The 13,184-nt window shown below is 38.7% G+C and overlaps 1 protein-coding gene across 1 annotated transcript; it reads right to left on the bottom strand.

Moving 5' to 3' along the window:
- Positions 1 to 894: 894 nt before the first annotated feature.
- Positions 895 to 2,112, bottom strand: GPR39 (G protein-coupled receptor 39). The gene has a single exon (XM_044073659.1). The coding sequence runs from the start codon at positions 1,744 to 1,746 to the stop codon at positions 895 to 897; it is 852 nt and encodes a 283-aa protein (XP_043929594.1). The 5' UTR covers positions 1,747 to 2,112.
- Between the last annotated feature and the right edge of the window lie 11,072 nt (positions 2,113 to 13,184).

Here is a 13,184-nt window from a genome sequence, read left to right as displayed (position 1 = left end):
TTGACTAGAAAGCTCACAGGATAAACTATTTTACTATGTAGTTATAAAAAGTTATTTTGAAGAATCCATATGATCTAGTATGATTTACCACTGCCATCAGTTTAACACACAGTCTTAACACGTAATGTACAAGACCTTTTCAACGTGGAACCGCGAGGAAATTTGACTTTTTAACAGTCAAACGAGAAATGTTCCTTATGAGGTACATTTGAAAGATAGACTTTGTAGTAAGAACAGAAACCACATATCTCAATCATAATTAAAATGAAGTTCAGCTAATGTAGCCCTTAATATACGATCACTTCCTTTTCATACCTCTCAACTGTCCAGATTTTCACCTAATATTTTTGATGTTTCTCATAAAAAATTGTCTTTCTTACAAAATCACTGAGGAACGAAGCAACTAAAATCACATACATTTGACTCAACTTCCTTCAAAAAATACATAATTCTAAACCTGTATTCTAACAACTTTCTAAGTTTACAGGAGCAACGTTTAAATGTTTTTGGGTCTTTATCCCCATTATTTCGGTCATAGGGCTTAGAGGTATGCCTCCGTCTCCCACTGGGCACTAATGGGTGCTTTTGGGGTGATCCGGGAGTAGTGTCACTCCGCTGTACTTCTGTAGATGGAGAACGATCATTAACACCTCGTAGCATTTTCATGCGTACTGCCCAATTTCCTGAACAGCAACATTACTCGCGAAATAGGAAGAGATGTAAACAAAAAGAAGTTAATGTTTACAACTAACTCAGGTGTGGTTGTAGACGGCACATGTCCGATGACCCCTTTCCACCAATGAAATTACAGGACCTTTTTACACTGAACAATGAATGAGAAAAGGAAATAATACACCTCCCAACTACTCCAACCACTTCAGTCAGTCTTAAAAATTAGCACGTCTCCTTACCTAAAACGATAATGGTTTGCTTCCGCGAATCATGAGCTGTTGCTTTCTCCCTTTTGGAGAGGAATTGGACTTTTTTCCCTTTTTCCGTCCCCCTTGTAATAGGTACAGTCCCTCTTTGCATAGCAGCCAAAGTTCTCACCATTTTCTGACACATGAATGCCACAGACACTAGAATGAAGAGATAAATAATAAAAGCTCCATAGATGCTAGCCTGGTAAACCACTTGTTGGTCCGCCAAATTAGTGCAGATTGAAATGTTTTCTGTCAAACGCCTGAGACGCCTGGTGCAGTTATGGATTCTGCCTTCCAGTGGATGAACAATCCCAGTAGCAAAAATCTGAGGCAGGCCCACGAGCAAAGAGGCAAACCACACTAAACAGATTATTACAATGGTTCGAGTCCCGGTAAGTGACTTGTAATGAAAAGGACGGCAGATTGCTGTGTAGCGCTCAAAGCTTAACGTAGCAACATTAAAAATTGTTGCATAGCTACAGGCTTCAAAAAGGAAGGAGTAAATTTTGCAGGCACTGTTTAAGGTGCCTGATGTATAAGGTTTCCACACTGCGCTATATAATTGTACAGGCATTCCCAACAAAAGGACTAATAAGTCTGAGCAAGCCAGGCTGATCATATGGTCTGTTACCGCTTTCTGAAGATAGCCTTTCTTTTGTAGCACCTGTGTGACTGTGACCGTAATGAGGTTCCCACTCACTCCGATCAAAAATATGATAATGTATATGATAGACAGAGACACCTGGACGTCTCTCGAAAGTTTAAAACGCTTAATATCAACTTCTTTCAAGTAACCACTGCAGTTTACCCTATGAGGCATCATGTTTACTGCAGTTGTCTGCAACAGGTATCGATACTTCGAGGTTGCACTGATAATGAGCTAACTTGCACACCCACGGCCAACGTCTGTGTTTAGGAAGTTAATACAACGCGCGGAAGTTTTCAGCGTTATAATTTAACCTTCTTGCCTTAGACCAGACCAAAGTTCTCTTCGCAGATAACCACCCACTTTATGACGTCATTGCATGTCCACCTTCGGTAAGGCTTTCCCTATCCCAATCCTTTTTTTTTCACCTGATGGGAAAAAAAGATTTAAGCTCTGTTGAGTGTGATTTTGGTCGAGTGCGAAGCACGGCACACACTGAACAGCAGCATGACAGTTCGACTTTCACTGCAAAAAAAGCAAAATCGACTTGATATGGATAATTATTTAGCAGCTCTCCCTTTCTCTGTCTCTACAGCCAGAGTCCTGATTTACGCCACACTTTCACTGACTACCTAATAAGAATGAGACGTGGTCTGAGTACAAGGTATCCCATAAGGACAGCGGATCTGTAAAATGACTAAAGATTCGCCCATTTCATGAGCATGCATAGCATGCTACTTTGATAATTCTATCATTCATATAACTAACTGAAAGGTAGCAGGCTGTTCCGAATTTACTGGCTTGAGTTGTTCCAATAGGCAAACAACGATTGGTGGTATTCTGAATTTAAAAAAATCACTACAAGCATGTACTAGGCAAAAACAATATCGTTTTGAAAAATAGTCATCCACTTATTCGTAAAGACGCGATCAATAAATACATGAAATGCACTATTTACTCATACCTCTCAATAATTTACTAGTTTTTTTTTGTTTGATTGTTTTTGTTTTGCTGTGTTTTTCCGTTGCTGTAGTATTTAACAAATTGGCTAAGTGACAGAACCCACAGGGTCAGAGTTGCTGGCGCCATGTCTGATTCCAAGCCTGTCACAAGCGGTGTCCCACAGAGCTCGGTCCTGGGCCCACTCTTGTTCTGCATCTACTTTTCAGAAGTACAGGCAAGCACAGGAGGATTATGGCTGACAAAGGTTGCAGATGACTGCAAACTGGGCGCCATAGTTGAAAACACATCAGACACAGATATCCTTCAGAAGGGTCTCATAGAAACGGATAACTGGTGCCAAAGCCATGGCCTAAAGTTAAACGCTAAAAAATGCATAGTCATACCCTTCGGAAAAACAAGGTTACCCCCAGCTACCATATAGGTGGCAATCCACTAAGCACAGAAGAGGTTATCAGGGATCTGGGGACCCAGGTTGACAGTAACCTTTCATTTGACACCCACGTTGCCAAAGTAGTTAGGAAGACCTTCTACATTGCCCACCTGATCATGAAGGGATTCACATCTAGGTCAAGGGAGGTCATCATTCCCCTGTACTCGTCACTCATCAGACCGATGATTGAGTACAACGCCCCATTTGAAATGTATCTGACCCAACACCTGCAGCAATTGGAAAGGCCCCAAAAGTTCCTCACCAAAAGGATAAAAGGTCTCAAAAATATGTCCTATGCTGCCCGACTGAAGGAGCTCCAGCTCTACTCAGTCGCTTACCGCCTGCTCAGAGGTGACCTGTGCCTGACATACAAGGCCATGTTCAACCCGGAATTAATGAACATGCTTCACCTCAAAAAATCTAAATCCATCCGATCTACAAGAGCACGAGACTTGAACCTTGACACGGTCATAAATAGGACGTGCTGGAGGGACAAATTCATCACCCAGAGACTCCCTATGCTGTGGAACAAAATCCCGATACATGTGAGGCAGAGCACCTCGCTGGCTTTGTTCAAAAGAAATCTTGACCAATGGATGGGAGATCGCAGGTATACCCCAGGGATCACCTCAGTGTCACTGCTTGACAGAGGCACAGCTAAATAATGGGCATAGTATCCTTCAAACTAAAGGGGTGGAGAAAGTCGCAAAACTCTGGGCTAGGCTTATAAATGCCCTAGGGCAGATAGCCTAGTATGAACCTATGAACCTATGAAATTACAGCTGCTTCTTCTCCTTTTGGCTTTTCCCAGGTTAGGAGTTGCCACAGCGGAACAACGGTCGGCAGAACAATTGGCTGCTTGCAGAGCATAGACTACAACGAATTACATGAGGCCCGATCTTAACGTTTAAGGTGCATCGCACCCCAAGCGCTGTAGGATCAGATCTCGTACTAGGAGCAAACAAGCCTCCACTGCCGGTTGTAAAAAAAAAAGCATCAGTAGAAGAGAACACAGCGTTTAAAAGCTGTTAGAACTTCATTCTGTCACACTTATAAAGAGAAGTGACAAATCAAAGTGTCTGCCAGCTTTTGAAAGCCTTATTTACAGTACTTCCTTTCTCCCTGGTATTCATACCCCTCAGCTGTCCTGATTTTGCAGAATGTAAGTAATTTTTCACTCATATTTTCCCTGGTCCTTATTTTTTGCATATTCAATCACTGTTGAGTACAGACAGTCAATAATACCAGGCATTAAATACATGATAGTGTTCTGAAAATTCAAATTGAAACAAATCCTGCTGTTTTATTAACTATTTTAAGTGAATTAGAGATTTAAAAACATTCCTGATTTTTGCCCCTTTGTCCATCCCATTATTTTTTGATTTGTCTGGAATTTTTTAAACAAAGAACTAGAGAGGTATGCTGCTGCCTGCATGACAGTGCTCCCCCAGCTTTCAAAGACACTTGGCACACATGCATTCTTTCTTTTTTCCTGTAACTTGTATTGCAGTGCAAACTTCTTTTAAATCTTTGTGTGTACATTAAGTGGCTTTCATAGTGCCACCAAGCTTTTTCAGTTCCATCATTCTCTCAGACACCCCACTGTTTTGACCAACTAGTTGTATGGTAGCCATCTGTACTGTGTAAAGTCCACATGACTCACTAGGCTGCAGTAACATCTGCTCAACAATATAGTGCAGGGTGTTACATGCGTGTTTATGTTTGATTTTAGAAACAATTTGGAGAGAACATATGTGCATTAAATTTGCAATACAATTCATAAAACTTTCATCAGATTAGGTATCATTTCTGTTCCTGTATATAGGATGAGCTTAACTTTCATGTGCTGATAAAAGCAATGTGTTGTCATGTAAAATAGGACTGAGGCATTGTGAAATCCTTGGAGGAAGAATGGTATTCTTGAATATGTTTTTATGCAAGTGTCTTATTAGAATGTCCAGAAACATTATGAACAGTCTGCTGAGTGTGTGTTATATGTATGAAAAATGTGGGGTCAGAAGCAGCCTTAGGTCAACTTGTGCCCTAGGCAAAAGGGCTCCACGGCGTTCCCCACCACACCACCCGGTGCCCCCATCCTGGTCTACCTACACAAAATAAATACTGGAAAAGCACCCATGCTAGAGCGGCACCCTAGGCAGCCACCTAGTTGGCCTATGCCTAAGGCCGGCCATGTGTGGGGTTTAACAAAGTAAATACATTTTACTGTAGGCTTAGGGGGTTACTACTGGGACAAGTGATGCCAGCATCAGTCCTGAAGTGAGTCCGTTAATCATTTAATGCAAGATATTCATTTAATACACAGAACTGATCCCCTTTCATTGAATTATCATTTCCATATTTTTAAAACTTGAATTAGATCCATAATTTTATTAGCATATTTGTGGGAGAGGTGGCAGTTCACTTGAATAATAAGTATCAAATTCCACTCAATGGCATGAAATCTCCGGTATAAAGAACATGAAGTTGGCTTGGATGGTTAAGGCTGTGAGCTGTAGTTCCTGTGGTACAAGTTTTGATTCCCACTGCCCTCATTTGCCTACTGTGTGACCTTGATGAAGTGACTTAACCAGAGAGTGCTTGGGGGCAACTGGGAATATGAACAAGGCCCCTCAATGGTCCCTGAACTGTAAAGCTTAGTAACTACCTGTGAACATAAATGTTAGAAATGTCTGGTATTTAATACTGGGATGACTGTAAATACATTAATGGTAAGTATTCTGAAATGAAATGATATGAGTCAGTAAGTGTAGTATAACATCATGATCCTGAATGAAAATGTTTAATTAAGAAATGTCATGTTCTAGGCAGTTTGTTAAGATACCAACAGCCATTTGTACAAATACTGGTAGAACGGGGGTATAATGACAAAAAAAAATTAAATTAAGTTTTCTGTTTTGACCACTGTTGTGATACCTTGAATTAGGCATATATAAAGCTGGATGTCTGAGGGTGTCAGCCTACATAGGAGGGAATAGGGCCTGCCCCTATTAAAAAAAAAACTTACACCTGAAGCCTACAAAAACTTGTTTCAGCAGGTGGATCTATTATTCAGTTTAATGGTTGCCAATAGATCAACATGATTCCATTTACTACATTTTTCTAAATAGTAATTTGAAATGCATTTACTTCAGTGTTGGTACTCATAATAATGGTGAGACCTGTAGAGCAAAAAATAAATAAATAAAAATAATTGTTGCATTAATGTAAAAACATGTGTGGGAATATTACATTTCTCTGCTCAGTACTATGGATGTGCTGCTGAATTCAGTGATGACCTCAGCACTATGTACTATAGTATTAAAAGCCACCAAACAAACTCGGGACTAAGAAACACCAAAAGAAGAAACAAAAGCAAAATCCAACTCCTTTATTGTAGAAAAACGTTAAGCACTTTTGTCCATAGTATACAGGACTTCCTCAGTATGTAAAACAAAAGCACCACTGTCAGTTTTTATAACCCCAACCCTGTCATGTGACTCTTCAATTAAAACAGTCTTGTTCACACAAATAACTAACAACCTCTTACCACCCGCAAATCCCTTCAAAAACAACATTGTTATTACATAAATCATATTTAAAATATGAATGATATTTAAAACTTTGTATAAAAACCCATGCCAATACCATGATCCTGTATAATGGCAAAAAGTCTTCCCTTTCTTTGGATGACTTGTTCCCTTTAAATTGCCAAAGAGACTTTTACTTTTAAAAAAAATTGTACACAGAAATTATTTCATTCAACCCCGGGGGGAGGGGGGGGGGCATTACATCTAATCTGCCATCTCAGTTCCTTGTACTCTATCTAGATACAAGTTCATAGGACCCTCCTAACCCTAAATTCACCTGGTCAATAGCTATGAACCTAAAGAAATGTGTTTCATTTAATTTAGCATGTTTGTATAATACATTTCTTTCATCTTTCTTATGTATATCCCTTATATGTTGGCAAATCCTGTTTCTTCTAATTGTCTTAATATAAAAATCTTGGACATTTTTGACATTTGGCAAAGTATACTACTCCTTTACTATCGCAATGATACCTACAACTGGGCCTAATGTTCCCAAAATTCTCCAGAGAGAAACCTTATCCCTCAAGAATAAAACTACATTGCGAACAATGTCCACATTTTGACATTTTTCCAAAATAATTATTATTAGTGGGTGCCTCCATTAAGTTTTTTAAAACTGGTATCCTTTTTGTATATGACCAAGGGTCTATCCCCTAGCTTGTCCAAATGTTCTTGTCCTCCAACCAACAGGGCCCAATTATTGTGAATAATGTCACAAATATTGTAAAAATTCAAAATATAGGTCAAAATACATGACCTCTGAAAGTTAAGTTCACATTCCAATTTTGAACCATTCCTTGGTGTGAATGTGTTGTTACCCTCCTCATTCACACCCAATAATGGGGCAAAATGTCCCTGATGTCTCTTGTCACTAACTTACGTATATCTCAAGGTGATCCACCCTAGGGTCCCTACAATATTCGGAATCCCCAAGATTCATAAAAACATTTTTGACCCTCCACTTATACCTATTGTCGATGCAAAAGCATCTAAAACATTCCCCATAGTGAGACATGTTGATACACTTTTAAAATGTATCTTAGATGGGTATCCCCACATGCTTAGAGTTTCATTGGACTTTTTGGGGAAAGTTACCAACACTCTATACTCTGATGATTTACTGTTTGTGACTATCAATGTAGTAGATTTGTTTTCGGTCATTCTCCACCAAGAAGGACTAGAGAGGATCTATTAATTTGCATGCTCTGAGTCAAACATGGGGCATTCTAAGATTATGACCATTAGGGCACTTATGGAGGTTGTACTGGAAAGCAATTTTATATATTTTGAAAAGGGTATATATTAGAAGACTGAAGACGCATTCTTTCGAATGCATCTTGGTCGAACATAAAAGGCTGAAAACGCAAAATATCGAAGTGGCTGTTAAGCAAATTTTTCCCCTGGGAAAGAATTTGCTTGGTCGCTTCGGTACTTTGCTGTTTTCGGCACTGTAGTGCGTTCTCAGAGTTGGTATATTTAAGTAGGGGGTACAGCCCCCCAGATAATGTAATGTTTGAAATTGTTTTTTATTTATTTATTTTTTTGTTGGAACAGCAATTTTTTTCCCTTGGAAAAGAATTGCTGTTCTGACACTTCAACATTGTAAGCTTTCGCTTACATAGGGTTGATGAATCACAGTTCGCTTTTTTAAGCATTCGGTGATCTAATATAGACCCTTTTGAAAACCAGCTATTCAAACAAAAAAGTATTGAGGCCATGGGGGCTGCATGTGCCCCAGTGTTTTCCAACACTGTTTTGGCACACTGGGAGAATTCCATTGTGTTTAAATCAGACTACAAGACCTGTTGGACACTATATGGACATTTTTTGGATGATATTATAATTCTTAGGAAAGATACAAAAGAGTTTTTTAAGGTTTACCATGGAAGTACAGGAGGATAAGGTGAACTATTTAGATGTATGTATCATCAAGAGTAAAGTAGAGAGGAGGTTTGAGTCAACACTATACAAAAAACCTACATACTTTAACTCATTGTTACATTTTGAGAGCTGGCATCCTGCACAGATGGCACGAATGGTCAGTGAGGACCCCATGTTCTTCAAGGAATGTGAAAAACTAAAATGTATGTTAGCAAGAAGAGGGTGTCCTGGTCCATTCATTGACATAATTTCCCAGGAAGTTAGTGACAAGAGACATCCCATTACTGGGTGTGAATGAGGGAGGTAACAACTCATTCACACCAAGGAATGGTTCAAAATTGGAATGTGAACCTAACTTTCAGAGGTCGTGTATTTTGACCTATAATTTGAATTTTTACAATATTTGTGACATTATTCACAAGAATTTTGCCCTGTTGGTGGGAGAACAAGAACATTTGGATAAGCTAGGGGATAGACCCCTGGTCATATACAAAAAGGATACCAGTTTTAAAAAACTTAATTGTGGCACCCACTAATAATAATTCTTCTGGAAAAATGTCAAAATGTGGACATTGTTTGCAATGTAGTTTTATTCTTGAGGGACAAGGTTTCTCTCTGGAGAATTCTGGGAACATTAGGTCCAATTCTAGGTATCATTGCGATAGTAAAGGAATAGCCTACATTGCCAAGTGTCAAAAATGTCCAAGTTTTTTATATTGGGAGGACAATTAGAGCCCTAGGAAACAGGATTTACCAAGATATAAGGGATATACAGAAGAAAGATGAAAGAAATGTATTATACAAACATGTTAAATTAAATGAAACACATTTCTTTAGGTTCATAGCCATTGACCAGGTGAATTTAGAGTTAAGGGGTCCTACGAACTTGTATCTAGATAGAGTACAAGGAACTGAGATGGCAGATTAGATGTAATGCTTCAGCCCCCCTGGGTTGAATGAAATGATTTCTGTGTCCAGTTTTTTTAAAAACTAAAAGCCTCTTTGGCAATTTAAAGGGAACAAGTCATCCAAAGAAAAGGACAGCTTTTTTACAATTGTACAGGATTATGGTATTGGCATGGGTTTTATATACAAAGTTTTAAATATCATTCACGTTTTAAATATGATTTATTTTATAACAATGTTGTTTTTGAAGGGGTTAGTGGGTGGTAAGAGGTTAATTATTTGTGTGAACAAGACTGTTTTAATTGAAGAGTCACATGACAGGGTTGGGGTTATAAAAACTGTGAGTGGTGCTTTTGTTTTACATTCTGAGGAAGTCCTGTATACTATGGAGAAAAGCGCTTAATCTTTTGTACAATAAAGGAGTTGGATTTCACCTTCTTTTCTTTGTTTGGTGTTTCTTAGTATTAAAAACCACATGATTCATGCCTGTAACTCTGAAGCTGTCATTATCCACATAGAACACCAAAGAGGGGTGTGTATTACTTTCTGAACTTTGGTCCAGTACATAGCTCATAGCAATGGTGTCACAGCTAGGACTCACCGGTGTGGGGAAAGGTAGCTGCAAGACAGGTTATTCAGAGCGTCACCATGCATACCCTGTGTATGAAAAAAGGATCAGTTTTTGGAATAACTAGAGGTAAGGGAGCATAACCCAGCTGGCAATACACCCTGTGGCTCAACAGCACTCTGTAGTCTTGTGAATTACATAAACAGCATATACCAAAGGAGCTTTCACATTTTTTTTTAGGTATGGCCATGAGCAGCTGGTAACAGTATGACTTATGCAAAAGGGTGCAGGTATCAGCAGCCTTTGACCTCTAAGTAAATATCACAAGAGCTTGGGTCCAGGTTTCTCATGTTAAACTTTTGGTACCACAATCTAGTCTACATGATGCCTTCATGTGCCAGGATATGCTTTCAAAAATGGGTAGTTCCATGCACTTTGAAGATCACCAGCAGAGTACCAGGCAATCCAACATGAACCCAATACAACAAAAATGTAGGGTTGCATTGGAAGGTGCAATCTTTCTGTCTTACACCTAATATTCAGTCCACTGTTTAATCACACAGGTGTACATTTTGAAACTGTAATGTCATGGTGTGATATCATTGTACTTCTTTTTTGGGGGAGGGAGCCAGGTGAGACGCATAGAATTGCAGCCTGTGTCTCCTGCACTTCTTTAACCAGGGAGCTTGCCTCACCTCTGATGGCTACCAGCCGACATTAGGGCTACTTTTATAATAAGCAGTAACCACTTAAGGCCACCACTGCTTGCATCATTCTCAGCCACTGAAGTTTTGTACAGGAGCACTTCAGACCCACATTCCGCCCCAGCAAGAAATAAAGCCTGTATCTGTTAGTGACTAACATACTCTTTTTTTTGAAATAGCTTACACTATGTGCATGAATTGTTTCCACTCTTTGGATCATAAGATCATAGACGTTAAGGCAAGGGAGTCATGAGATCATTCCCACCTTCTCAATACCCACCCTTAAGCCTTGCACCTCTTAGGGCCAGGACAGTCATACCAGGTGTAAATTTGTGAATACCCATACAGTTGTCCAGCTCTTTTTTTAAAGACAGTGTGTGTCACATTGTATAATTTGGAGAGGGAGTTTGCTCCAGAGAAGGGGTAGGCAATGTGTGACAAATCTATCCCTCTTACAGATCTACATACCTCTGGGCTATCTGCAAATGCTTGATATGCTTAGCTAGGTACATACCAAAGGGGGTGTTGGAGGATATACCATTAGCTATGAGCTGTGCATATTAGAAGGATTTCATTATCACTGTTGCAATATGATGGTCAAATGCCTCAGAGCTGTCCATCCATATATTCTGGCTTCTCACAATATTTTAATTTTAAAGTGATTTGTTACCTATAGCAAATGTTACAATGTTGCACTTTTTGGCATTGAGCGTGAGCTACTGAAAAGTAGAAGCTTCTCTAGTAGGTTATTTTACAGCCTGGTCAGGAGAGTTCTTGCTTATAAAATCTAAGAATTTTTGTGTATATCCTATTTTGGTGGTGTAGGTCCCCCAGTTAATCCTCGAGAATTTAAAACTACTTCAGATAACAACATTCATTCTGATAGGGAGTTCATCAAGAATATTTAGAAATGTGTGTGATTTTCTGGAAATGTGGTAGGACTCCTTTAGCCCACAAATATCTGATAGTTAATCCTATTTAGCATGATTTGTATCTTTTTAAGCAACAATTGAGGATAACTAGGTATCAAGTTAATATGGTCCTTAACAAATAGGGAGCCATCAACACAGTTTCTATGAGGTCTAAACAAGTGGTAAGCAAAAAAAAACCCAGGTATTGAACAACAAAATCATGGATCTGTAGCAGGTGGGCTAAAAGGTCTCTCCATTTGTTTAGAGTTCTAGCATTAAGTAGAACTAGACTGCTATGGGCCAGTGGCAGCTTTGTTTTGAAGGTTTGGCTGGGAGATCCTTTAGCTGGACCTTGCCTAAAAAAAGGCACGGGGGGGGGGGGGCAGCAAAAGCTTTTTTCAGTATGGAAAGCCTTGGAAAGTGAGGTACAGACAATCCTTGGGTGAAGCGCACATTTGAAAAAGCATTTCATCCCATGTTGACACAGAGTATGTGATATGCATTGTTTATTCTCATGTATAGTAGCTGTATTGCACTGTTAACTGGTATTTAATGCTCTTTGCCTTGCACACAGGCCATGGCTGAGACATGTCTATATGAATTATCAATATTCACAGCTAACAGATCTATATTCTATACACACACAAACATACATGTGTGTATGTGTGTGTGTGTGTGTGTGTATATATATATATATATATATATATATATATATATATATATATATATCCCTGTGATGTGATAGAAGTGCAGTCTTGTCAAGTGAATGTTTATTCCTTCAAATCCAACACTGACATTGGACAATACAAGGGTAAAGTATTTTAATTTTTCTACAATATTTTTAACCTCAGAGTAGTTGCAGGTCAGTGATACAGTCCCCTGTGTAGGCAGCTGCAGGGAGCTTGCCTCCCCTAAAAAAAAAAGAAGAAAGATTTTGTTTTAGAACTTTTAGTAATTCTGTCTTTTGATGATATTTACTTTAATAAAGTTTGAAAAAGTTTATTATGAATGAGTTGCCTGCAAAAAAAAAACAAACAAAAAAAAAAATATATATATATATATGTAAATACTCTATGTAATAGAATACTTTTTTTCTGCTGGCAGAAGTGATCAAATCTCATTTAATTGCTTCTGTCAGTGTTAAGTTTGTGCAAGATCGTAAAAGTGAGATTGGAGAATTTGTACTTCCCGATTGTAAAGTGATCTCAGAGTTGGTATATATAACTATTATGGATTGTGGGGGGCACAAATAAATGAGTTTTGGGGGTTGCTTTTTATTGTTTTGGGTTTTAATCCTTTTGAATGGGGTGTTTTTTTCGTGCAATGTATTTAAACTTATATGTGTGTGTGTGTATACACACACACACACACACACACACACACACACTCTTCTCTGGTTCTGTTACATTTTATAGTATACGCCAGTGCTGTTCACTATTAAAAGAGAAAGCATATACATTTGGTGTTGAATGTGTGCACCATCATGGTACAGCCACCTAAACTAAATGACCTCTTTTAAATTTACTCTTGAGGTCTCTCTCTAACATCCTGATAGTGTTAACAACACACTAAGGTGATCATATACTATTCCTTATGTAATGCTTGCTTTGCAAGAGTGAAATGCTGCATAGGAAGTTAATCCAAACATGTCAAAGAATGAGA

This window comes from Protopterus annectens, chromosome 6.part0 (genome assembly GCF_019279795.1).
Source record: "Protopterus annectens isolate FY-2018-M chromosome 6.part0, PAN1.0, whole genome shotgun sequence".
NCBI classification, from domain to species: domain Eukaryota; kingdom Metazoa; phylum Chordata; order Ceratodontiformes; family Protopteridae; genus Protopterus; species Protopterus annectens.
The sequence above is the reverse complement of the archived record's forward strand: the minus strand, read 5'-3'. Positions and strand labels throughout refer to the sequence as shown.